A 12,347-nucleotide genomic window follows, 5' to 3' on the forward strand; every position below is an offset into this window, starting at 1 on the left:
GAGCCTTGTGGAACCCCAGATGTGACAGAGACGGTATCAGATGGCGTATGATCGACTATAACGAACTGTGAACGATTTGTTAAAAAATTTGTTATCCAAGCAGAAACTTCTCCCTTTCCAATAATGTTCTCTAATTTTGCAGTTAACTTGTTATGACTCACGCAGTCAAAAGCTTTAGATAAATCAAGTAGAATCATGTCAACTTGTGAACGGTTGTTAATGCAAAGGGTAAGGTCATGAACTACTTCTGTTAGTTGTGTGATGGTTGATAACCCAGCCCGAAAAACATGTTGGTGAGGAGATAGTATGTTTTCACGTTCTAGAAATGTGGTTATATGTTTGAAAATGATATCCCTAGTGAAAAAACCCTACGGGTCACAATAACCTCATACAAATTCTCATACTAAACTCGTACAAATCTCATACCATCTCATACTAAACTCATAATAAACTCGTACAAATCTCATACCATCTCATACAAATCATTCAGTGAATGAGAAATATATGAGATTGTATGAGATTTGTATGAGTTTAGTATGAGAAATCTGTATGAGGTTATTGTGACTCATACGATTTTTTCACTAGGGATGCTCTAGTATTTTACATGAAGTGCTTGTCAATGATATTGGTCTGAAGTTAGCAACATTCATTTTGTCTCCTGTCTTGTGACGCGGTATTATTTTAGCCATTTTCCAGTCATGCGGTGCGTTACCAGTTGACAGCGACTTACGAAAGATCTGTCCCAGATATTTGCTACACCATTCAGCATATCTTTTAAGGAATTCGTTCGAAATTCCATCAGGGCCGTTGGATTTTTTGGGGTTAATGTTGAGAAGAAGATTGAGGATTCCGACATCTGTTATTATTAATGGATCAAGTACCGAGGTATGAGGTAGTGGGAGAGGAGGAAGTGTACCGTTGTCTTTCGTAAAGACTGACTGAAAAAATGTATTGTAGCTATTAGCCATTGTAGCTCTCTCTTCTTTTGTTAAGTTTGTTGTAGGCTGGGTATTGCGTAGATGTTTCCAGAATCTTTGTGGGCTATTTTTAAGGAAGTTGGGAAATTTTACACTGTAGTAATGTTGTTTTGAGTGTTTTAGTTTTTCCTTGAATTCTTGTTGTGCAGATTTCAACTTGGAAGTCGTAGAGGGTGTCGGGTTGTTTTTGTTGGCCTTGCGAAGCCGTTTTACACGTCGCTTAGCATGGATAACTTCGCGCGTGATCCAGGGATTTTTCAGGTGTTGTTTATTCTGTTTCATTGGAATGTAATTATTTACACAGTTTAGCACAACTTTCTTAAAATGAAGCCACAATGAATTCACATCACTGTATACATGAGTGGCTTTTTCTTGGAAGGATGGAAATTCATGAGCTAGATAGTTTAGTATGCTTACGTCATCTGCTTTATTAAAATTAATGAAACTTTGAACTGTAGGAGGGCTAGTAATGGAGTCACTGAGTGGGAATGTGCACATAGGTATACTGTGGTCAGATATACCTTCGAGAATGTCCAATTCTATTTGGTTGATTTGAAAATGGTTGCTGAGAAGTATGAGGTCGAGGATGTTTTTCGTTGTACCTTGAGTGCGAGTTGGATGAGAAACCACTTGATGTAGGTTAAAATTTAGCATCAAGTCTATTAGCGCATCTGAAGCTTCTGATGCGTGATGCATTGTGTCCCAGTCAATGTCGGCAAGGTTAAAATCGCCCGCAAGAATAACCCTGGATTGATGAACATGACGCTGCATGTACTCTTGAATGGCTGAAAGGCATGTGCTGTCAGAAGATGGACTGCGATAAACGCAACCGGTAACAATGGTCATCCCGTCGCATAATATTTTACAGAATACGGCTTCAACGTTAGCCACATCGGGAAGAAGGACAAAGGGAAGGCATTTTTTTATCAGTAACGCTACTCCACCACCCCGTGAAGGCCGGTCTTTCCGAATGATTACGTAGTTTGGTGGGGCAATTTCGTGATCGAATACAACAGGTGATAACCATGTTTCCGTGATGGCCACTATATCTGGGTTATAGTCAACTAGTAGGTTTTCCAATTCCTCGGTTTTATTTAGAACACTGCGGGCGTTTATGTTCATCAAGGTTAGTCTTTTGATTGTGCTGCTCGGCGGGTTGTTCGACGGATTGTTGTGCTTTCTGCGTCGTTTTTTTGCATCGGCACTTTGTCGTTCTTCTCTTCGTCCCAAATATATGCGCGTTTGTTAATGTATAATTTGTCGTAGGAAAGTGATACCTTTTCTTTTCTGTCGCGGTTTGGTTTCGCACTGTCCCAAAGTTTCTTCCGTATATCTCGCACTCTTTTGGAGAAATCTTCCCCAACTGAGTAGTCGGTTTCCTTAAGTTTGTATCCTCTTCCTAATATTGCTACTTTTTGTCTGTAGTCCAATAATTTCATTATTACTGGCCTAACCTTACCTGTCGCGGGCTTCCCTAGCCTATGTATTCTTTCTATTGCCACTTTTTCGAGGTCTAATGTGTCAACAATAATATCATTATTAACAGTTTCTTCGAGCGACTCGCTTGTTTCTTCGTCATTTTCTGGAAGACCATAAATGATTAAGTTAGACCGCCTACTGCGATTTTCTAAATCGTCAATTTTCTTTTCAAGTACTTCTATGACTTGATTCATGTCAGTCATTTGTTGCTGGCAAGCCTCAACTTTACTTTCAAGGGCCGCAATTTTGTCTAGTTTGGTTTCTATGTCGGTCAAACGTTTCTCTTTTATATCTTTTATGTCAGCTGCAATGTCCTTCAGTTGTTTAGCAATTTGGTTTAGGTCGGGGCCAGGGTTAGTTTCAACATCTCCACTCAGCAGCAACAATTTTTTCAAGGCCAGGGCGACATCAACAACCTCTAACAAAAGAGATGGGCAATATAAATATCTCTTGGTATGGGTAAACGAATGATTGGAATACTTTGAAAAGCATGAGCAATCACTTGGCGCAAAAGGGCGAAGAAACTGTAGTTATCAGGTGTTGAGGTGTATTTGGAAAGCAATTAAGGTGCCTCGGCTTACTTTCGGAAATGAAGTTTTGTGCCTAAAAGCAGAGGTATAGTCAACATAAGAAATAAATAAGAGAGCCGTCGCATGAATAGCACTGGGCACTCACGGCAAAACTGCAAATGAGGCGGTACAGGTAGATATGGGCTGGGGATTTTTCGATGTACGGAAGCTCAGGATAAAATATTATATAAGGTACGCCTGAGAAAATTGGACAGTAACAGGTGGGCAGTTAAAGTATCTAAATACCTATACCTAAAACGCATTCACTCACAATGGAGGAAAAGAACTAGGAAACTAGCCAGAAAGTATAATGGTCATAAGGACGAAGGAACAAAGAACGTTATGCAACAGGTGAAAAACACAGAATGTAAATATAGGATAAATTCTATGAAAAAAAAAAAAAACAGAATGTGGAACTATAACGAAAGTGAAAGAGGCAGTTCAGGAAGGAAGCTTTCTTTGATACCTAACTCAAGAGGCAGTGCACTACTTTTTAAAGCTGGGTCATGGTGCCTTAGAACACACAGCTACAAAAAAAAATTTAACCATGAAGATGACACATGTACAGTATTTGGTGAATTCATACAAACATTTACCCTCTTATAGTCAGATGTGATGGTATCTATCCGGAAGTCGATGCTGGCGCAGTCACTCTTCTTCAGGCCCTAGGGTTTAAAGATAGCAGTGGTCGGGTGAATGAACCTGTGGTGGAAGCTAGCAAAAATAGATTGGAAGGCTGGTAAGCAGAAAAGTTCCATAATGTTAGTAATGTCAAAACTAAAATTCAATAAATACAATGATGGTATAGTTAACCGATCTAAAACAATTTTACGATATAAGGAAAAAACGAGCATGATAGCAACTGCTACCATCCCGTTTCAAAGGGGACGCTCCTATATTCCATCCCATCTCCAATCTGTTGAGATGAGTACGCACATTCACGAATGTATTGAGTGGTGGATGTGCATTCGGGCAAGGAGATAGCGACCCGACAGCGTTGTAGACAGTCTTTTGTATTGGTTCATCAACTGAGCCTAAGCAGTTCATTAAAAGAGTTCAGTAGTGAGCGTCTTAACCGCCGATGCGTCACGGCGGAGCAACGCTCTGTTTGTACCCGATGTTTGTAGTTCTATCCTTGTACGTATGCTTCTTTGGAGTTTTCATTGATCTCGTAAGGTTCCGCTCCTCTTTCCTCTTCACATCATCTGGAGAGCAATGACCACGAAGAACGTGTTTGGAAGGCTTACAAAACTAGATGCACGGGTCTGAAGTGGCCGCCTTTTTTTTTTTGTCGTCATCAAAACGCTGTGCCCCGCCACTCACCGCTATCTCTCAGCTATTGTGATCACGTGGCACGGCTCACTTTCGGTGATCGCATTTTGTGGGCAACTTCCGGCCTCATGTTCGGCGCCTCGTAAACGATATATTGGTTAGACGTGGGCCCACCAACGCTCACCCTGCGTGACTCTGGTCCGTAGAAACACGCATCGGTAGAATGGGGCGTCTATTTCTTACCGGTCAGATGTTAATGATCGAGCGCAAATGGTCCTAGGGGATTCTGTCCGACTCAGTGAAGGTGAAGAAGTTGAAGCCTTCTCCCGTTTAGGCTTGACGTTAGCGGGTATTGCCAAAGTAACTGTAAAGGCGGAAGTGAAATTGCCCTCTCCATCATGTACACTATGAAACGGTCAGGGCGGCTCTCGAACTTGGCGCCAGAACCGTAAATGATTTGACAGTAAACCCTGGTTTGTGCACAGTAGCCAACTTCCCAGCAGCAGCGTGGGTCCGGGCCAGGACGCTGTTTAGCGTTAGTTGCTGCCTTTATTAGCGCTTGCATGTTGTTTGCGCGCTTCGGCGTTGTGATGGAATGAAGGGGAACAAGTGCTCCGTACTGCAATGCATGCTACTTCGACGTGTTCGTCTTCGACACAGGGCCCGAAAACCTGCTTATTATGAACGTATTCGAGCAGGGCATGGTGCCCGCGACAATGACAAAGTCTGAGGGCCCATGTCGCATCTGTAATTTCATGACCTAAATGCTGTTCTTGGCAGAACTCGTCCCCCTGAATACCGGCTCACTGACGGAAAGTACCTTGCCGTTTTCTGAGAGTATATTTCTTCATTATGGTATTTGTTACAATGAGGCAATGTTCTATAACATTAACGTTGTACGAACTACAAGGGTAACAATATCACATAAAGACAGCGCACACCACTACATAAATACGAAGACATGCACTAGAGACTAGCTCTTGCAAAGCGCAGCACTAATAAAGATAATCATTCCTGTTCTAAGTCCGTCCGGACATACAGTTTAATTAATCGAATAATCACCCCACTGAAGTGATACCTTGCGGTTGTAATCGACTCAACATTTCAGTTAATCGTGCAAGTTTTCCAAAGGCTTTAAATTCTAATTAGAACAGGCTTAAAGGTCAGTGAGGTATCCTAAATCATGAGACCTAACATAAAGCCTATGTTTTGAACATGTTCCTTGCAAAATATCCCATAATGTTACCTCTGTTTCACAGTACATCTGTTTCATTATTGAAGCAACACTCTACTGTTTCTGGAATATCACAGAGGTTGGAATCTCCCATACACACAAAATGCGCTTTGTGCCTAACCATTCTTCAATGTGCGCAGTCGCAGTAAGCAGGTTACAGAAAGTCATGTATGGGCATGAAAGGAGATACGCTTTACACACTCTCAGCGCAATGCGTTTTCCGGAGGAAACGTATAGAAATTAAATCATTCCGCAATGGTTTCCACGGATGTGTAAAAGCAACACAGTGGATAAACCAACAAGTGAGAACTAGCGACCAAATACACCCCATGAGTTACAACCCACAAGAATGGACGATACAAAACACGAGAAGGCACATTCAGGGTCACAAAGCAATCACGAAAATGACTTTTGGGATTTAGCGAACGTGAATGCGTACAGAAAAACATGAACCGTCCAAATTTGTGCTGGAGATAAGTGGGAACTAAATCAAGGCTCCCTGCGCTTACAGGCCATATAAGATTATCACGCCTCATACGTTTTAAAAACGAATTCCAAACAAAAGCGGAGAGCGCTCTATGAATGCGCTGAGTATATAACCTTTTCAATGAATAGCCTGGAGGACGTAATTATTCCAGCCGCCAAAACTAAACGAAAGTCATCTGTTAATCGAATAATCTCATTGATGCTTGATTTGTCGTCCCACGAAAAATGAGAGACTATCTGTATAACCTAGCACTTTCACTTTGTTGCCCACAAAATGAAATCCATTCATGGCTGTGCTGTTTATAACAGTCTTACAAATTGGCGCCAATTGTATAGAGCAGTAGTTCTCTGCAATGTTTGTGTCGTGCATCCTCTGTGAACCCATGGAGAGGGGGGAACGTGTGCGGACTGCCTTCGGCAGTAGCTCGCCACAATGAGATTGAGATAAGGCTAAACTGTCCTCTAAAACGCGCAGTTGTTAAGCGAATCCTATTGCGAAAACTAGCGCCGCTGGGTCGCAGCGTCCCAGTGCCATACTTGACTGTGGGTTCAGTGCCACGCTGAAAAATACATGACTACTTTTGCATGTTATGTCCGCCTAGACATTTCTGGTGTTGGGACTTCAAGTTTCTGTGTAGAGACAAAGGATACCGCTTTAACAATTACCTCTTCTTGACCACTGGAGCTTGCTGCTCACTCTCAAGACTTTGCATGAATGCACTGGATACCTATGCGCACTACCTTGTGCATTGAAAACATTGTATCACGCGATGTTTCACAACGCTGGCAGCGTCGGCTATTTGTTTGTTCATGCTCTGCTATCCCTGACGTAATTTTCGCATAACACGAAGGAGCGTAAAGCTTCAAGGAATGCAGAGCGACGGAGCTTGAAAACATGCAAAGGCACCAGTAAGAATGTTATTTTACTGGAAACTAAACACTGGTTATAGGTTAACATTTCCGAAAGCTTTGCTAATACCGAGGGCTCGGCTGGTTCTTACCAAGATCAACGAGGAACATAAACGCGGTTGCACACGTAATGTAATATGTACCACAAAGCACTTTACGTTCTATATTTGCTAACAAGGGCCCATCGCTCGATAGGGTGCTCTTGTTCACGTTCTACTTCTTTTTTGTACTGCTTATGCTTCGGCGCAGTGCGGGCTATGCTCAGTATTTCGCAGGCTTTGTTTGGAGTCTGTGATTGATTAATTGCACTGAACATTTGGCAATAATCAAAATGTGACAGTGCCTTGAAAAACAACTTTGAAGATTTTAATACATGCATGGTAGCTAGATAATTCATTTTATGTTTCAGCTATATTTTAATGATCAGTGGGTGTTGCGAGAATCAGAGCTCCGCCGATAACGGTCGCTTAAAAAAATTCTCGCATCCACAAATGGCGAAAAAGAACAAACCGCCTTCCTTTTCTTAAGAGAAAATAGGTGTGCAGGTGTGCATCAAATTTCAAGCACAAAGCACATACAGACACTACATTTTTCGTTTGCGCTTTTTTTCTCGGCTAACAGGTTTAGGAATCCCGACTATTTACAAAACGGGATCAGTGCTGCTCCAGTGCGCAGAGAGCGCTTCTCCGAATGCCATGGAAAACACCAGCAACACATGCAGCGTCTGAAATTGAATTGCAGTGTTTTCGCCCATCGTATTAGTGCTGCCCGTGTCTTTCTGTCAAAACTCCATTTAATCTCGTAGAATGCCAGCGTCGCCAATAAAACCAAGTGAGAAGAACATACTGGTGTCGCACTGGAAGACGCTTCAGGACGATGGTTTTTGTAAGAGGGAGAGCGCCGCGGCCTGCTGAGGACGTGGGGAAGAGGCGATACGTCAGCGCCGGTCTCCATGCACGAGGAGGAATTCGAATCCTTTTCAAAACTGCGCCGCTCGCTCATTCGACAACCAATATTTTTTTATAACGCAGCCCCGTCCTGCTGTGCAGCCGGAGTTGAACCAATGCTAGCATCAAGAAATGCCGTAGGTGCTCTCTCTCTCACCATCTATCACGTGAAATGTCCGCTTGCGCCCCCCCCCCCTCTCGCATTTCTTTCGCTTTTAAAAGTTCAGAACCTTCGCGCTTTTATCCTTGAAAAACTGTTTATTCGTAACATTGGGGGAAGGTAACTTTGAGGGAAGTAGTAGCAATCACTACAAAACGAAGAGCAAGTACTACTGAGGGTGAATTGTTTCTTGAAGGGTAAGTTTAATTTTTAATTTCAAGTAGAATACATCGTAGCGGTGTCTAACAGCGGGCAATAAAGAGATGTGGACAATAACGCACGAGAAAGTGCAGTACAGCTCCTAAAATAAGTGAGCGTTAACTACCTCAATCTTACGGCCCATGCGTATGCAGGATAAATGAACCTGAGAAGCTTTAAACACAAACATCGTTGTTATTGAAATCTCTAAATCGCCTAATTGAACAAAACGTCGAATATCGAATGAAGGTATCGAGAAAGCAGATGCCGCAACTAGGCAGAAACTTCGCCGCATGATTCATTGCCCGAAAGCGCGTCATGGCGTGCAGGGAGTCCAGGAACTTAGAAACTAAAACGCAGCGTTTCTGATGGCTTAGGCTAGCATGTCGGTGATAAAAATAGTATTATTTGTTTGTAATATAAATGACACACAAAATACTAGCAGTGCATAGGGTGCACGCCACCTGCACTCCTCTTGCACTTGAAGTGAGAGTGAGAACAGCCACTGGTCCCCAGAAAAACCTTAGTCGGGGAAATAACTCGCTCCAACCATGGTGGTACCACCAGGGTGAAGCGCGTCAAGACGCATCATCCTTATTCTAAGCTCATATTTCTGATTAAAATCAGAAATATGAGTTACTGGAGCTGGCTACTGGAGGCGTGGACTCTAAAAGTCAAAGTACTATCCTGGTACCTTTACTTGAGCACATATTTTTATCTTCAGCCGCATCTAGAGATCAGCCCTGTAAAAGCCAGCCGCGCACTTGGGCTGTGATGTGAACTATAAAGGAATCTTCTGATCCCCAAAGAACATGGTACATGCATGCCAAAAATGCCCTGCCGCTAGTTCTGGAAACTATTAGCTGTTGTAGTACTTATGCTTCAAATATGCTAGGCCATTTTAGGCAGTCCTAAACATCAGATTTGATGAGTAAAGAAGCATTTTTGTCGAAGCCGCTATTTCGCAGTTGCAGCTAACTTTCTTTACCATTAATACTTTTTTTGCGCCTGTTTGTGTCGGTTAACCGAAGAGCGAAGCTGAGACAGGCCGTCGCGAGGAAACGTTGGTAAATTTTATTGCTGATACCCCGACTGAGGCGCCGTTTTACTGTATTTTTTTCTTGACATGGTTTTCCCATTCATGACGCAAGGCGCAATCTAATAAAATAGTCACTGCCGGGTTTCACGTTAGAGCTCGGCATACTCGATCCCGAGATATTTGAACTGTGGCTAAACTTAACTGAACTGATATTTTCGTTTCGTTTTCGCCAAACTGACTCGTGCGGAGCATGACGTCGTTTCGGCAGAGCGTGGAGTGCCGTGTAGATATGCCAGATGAGCTACTGATTCTTGCCAAAAGTTCCGAAGCCAAAATAAAAGCACCTGTGGAAGCTAATCCAGCTAGCACTGAATTTATGTACGTCGTACCCGCCAATGCGGGCAGGGCCAATGCCGTGCTTTATACAGGTATGCGAAAAATAGAATGTTTTTGATACACACTAGGTGCCTCAGAATTACCCGGCGGGCTCCGAATTTGGTAACAGGTGACCATCATGAAAGTTTTGAGGCTAATTGAGAAAATGGTCTTAGCGCAGAGAATATAACTGAAGAAGCATCTGGGGAATTATTCGGTTTCCGTCGTATAAAACGCTTTGCTTATTGAAATGTTGTCAACTGTCAATAATAGAGAACGTCTCAATCTCTGCTGAGTAAATTTGTACGTGTACAAACATGCGTAGTAAATTAGCAGCTTAGCACTTGCGAAAGCATCAGAATATGCCACTAATGTCCAAAAGTTTTTCATTAAAACGGGCTGTATGAGCACCTCATCTAGGTTTATTAGAACATTATGCATCGAGGGCTTTGATTGCGTTATTTATTCATGTGAGGGTCTTAAATATGAGCGGATACGACGAAAGAGCTGCCTAATTTCTCTAAAATAATACAGAAGTTGTCACTATATTTGTGTTTAGCTTATTAGCTTGTTTCATGCGCTATGGTCAATGAGGGCTGCGTACTAACAATGTTACTGCACCGTAACTCTGGTTGGCTGCTAATATTCTCAGAAATAGGCAATACAATATCAACCGAATAGTTCATAAATTGAACTGAAGTGTCAATACGAACAATATCATCGATAAAAAAAGAATGCTCTTTTATGGTGCGCCACATATTATTTGCTAGATGACTGTTGGGTGTCAATGCATTCACACTGGTGGCTGGTTTCCTATTTAGATTGTAGTGGAGCGAGAGCTGTAGCACAAAAATTTCATATTCGGCCCTACTTTATATTTATTATTCATAATGTTGCGACAATTTGAGTGCGACGCTTAGAAAGACATCGATAGCAAATAAATCAAAGAAACGCGTTTGCTTGCTGCATTTTTTCTATTTGATTTTGTTTAAATTATTCACTATTTCAGATACATCTATATAGGGAATGTTTTCTTTTGACTATGTCGACGAAGAAAGACAAAAAGACAGCAATTACAAGGGCTCCACGCTGCTGAACCAAATATTGAGCGAAAGCACTAGCTGCAGGTGACCATTCTTCTTCTTCTCTTTTCCTTCTTCCTCAGCCCACATATAAAGCCCAGCTTTAACCAACCCATATGAACGTACCTTAGTGGCCTATAGAGGTAACGTGAATGCCAGGGTGCTAGCAGGCTGATTCTGACATAACAGTCCCATGTGAAACGAGAGACCCAAGTTGGCTGCAAGCCCGTATGCCACGTGGGGTGTGGCGTCACATCGTCACGTGGGTAAGACGTAACTGCGGCCCGGTCATGCGAAGGCTTGAAAGTGCGAGCAATATTCATTTCGCAATAAAGGTGTTCTTGGCGCATAATGCTTCAGAGACCACGTTTACTGTAGAAACGTGCCCTAGGATGTTCTTTAAAAGCCAAGCTTTTAAACCTATTTCTCGTGCACGTTTTGTTATAGCAAAGAGGTAAGAGATGTGCACTCCTTTTTTAATTTTCCAGTAGAGCACCATACGTACTTTGGTGCACTTAGCGGAGTGTTGATTGTGGTAACAACGAATACAGAAAATACAGATGGTGGGACACCTGAACCGAGGGGAATAGAATAAAAGGGTAAAGACTTGCATTTACACCTGTTTGAAACGAATCCTATGTAGCCTGAAAACGCGCCATTCTTAGTCACCATCGGCTTCATTACAGTGGCTGCAGTGCTTACAAAACAAACATGTTGGCAGAAAACTGTTCAGTGGCCATGCACTGAGCAATGCTAAACTGACCTGCTTTCAGGAAGGCGAGCGGCTTCTATGAAGATTCTTTTCAATGCCCGAAAAGCATAGGCGCGCTGCGTACGTGGCATATTATATCCGGTGGAGTTTGCGCAGTTTCCGCGGTTGGCCTATGCACAATTACTGAACCATTGTATAGAGAAGAGCCAGATGTTCCACGATAGAATCGATCGTGATCCTGTATGAGGCCAGTATATTAAGAAATGGTTGTGAAAAATAGGGATGGTGAAACAAAAATACACCCCCACATATATAGAGGGCCTTCGGAGAATCTGGTATTAAAAAAATATTACCAGACTATCAATCTTAATGGGCTCTCAAGCAAGGAATATCGAACTACAGGAACTATACTGGGATTTGAATAACCCTAAATTCCTCCAGTTAAAACCAGTCAACACTGTCTTCAAGTAAACGAGAGCTATTAACGTTTGATTTCAGTCGCAAAAAAGCACTGAAATTTACAGTTCGTGTAAAACGCGTCTTTTAGTTTTCATCACTTCGAACTTGTGCTTGTCTAAGGCCTTAGCAATGCGCTCGCCTTGCCGCTTTGCCTTGTGATCTTGTCATCTTCGTTATCAGAATGATTTCCACCTCCAGTCTAAATTAAGTCAATTGCGCCTTACCTACACCTTTTTGTAGGCACCTCATTGAAACTGAAAATAATTCAGAAGATGGAGCACTGCATAATCTGCATTGGAGTAATGTGAACGCACGGGTGCTGCTGTTGGCTGCTTCTGGTTGCTTCTAGTTGCTTAATTCACTACTTGTTCACCGATTTTAGTCTTTGGTATTTTCAAATTGCTCGTCAATCTATTCCTATGACCTTTTTTGGCTCTACTTCCGGTTGC

At 42.4% G+C, this 12,347-nt stretch overlaps 2 protein-coding genes across 6 annotated transcripts in view; both read right to left on the reverse strand.

The window, feature by feature from the left end:
* LOC146174106 (uncharacterized) overlaps positions 1-12,347 on the reverse strand; it is a 56,741-nt gene that overhangs the window by 20,123 nt on the left and 24,271 nt on the right. For 4 of the 5 annotated variants that reach the window (XR_014701673.1, XM_084583244.1, XM_084583242.1 and 1 more), the window contains one exon: positions 3,622-3,690. Coding sequence is in view for 3 of the 5 variants with exons in the window: in XM_084583244.1 (XP_084439370.1) it covers positions 3,622-3,690 (69 nt within the window). In the remaining 2 variants the exon portion in view is untranslated. Of the gene's footprint in view, positions 1-3,621; positions 3,740-12,347 lie in introns of all 5 variants that reach the window. The other variant, XR_014701672.1, reaches the window with a different exon arrangement.
* On the reverse strand, positions 2,022-3,609 carry LOC146174107 (uncharacterized). The gene is made up of 2 exons (XM_084584255.1): positions 3,592-3,609; positions 2,022-2,905 (listed from the first exon to the last, which is right to left on the reverse strand). The coding sequence occupies exons 1-2, from the start codon at positions 3,607-3,609 to the stop codon at positions 2,105-2,107; spliced, it is 819 nt and encodes a 272-aa protein (XP_084440381.1). The 3' UTR covers positions 2,022-2,104.

This window comes from Amblyomma maculatum, chromosome 11 (assembly GCF_055883805.1).
Source record: "Amblyomma maculatum isolate TAMU_Amacu chromosome 11, ASM5588380v1, whole genome shotgun sequence".
In the NCBI taxonomy this organism is placed as follows: domain Eukaryota; kingdom Metazoa; phylum Arthropoda; class Arachnida; order Ixodida; family Ixodidae; genus Amblyomma; species Amblyomma maculatum.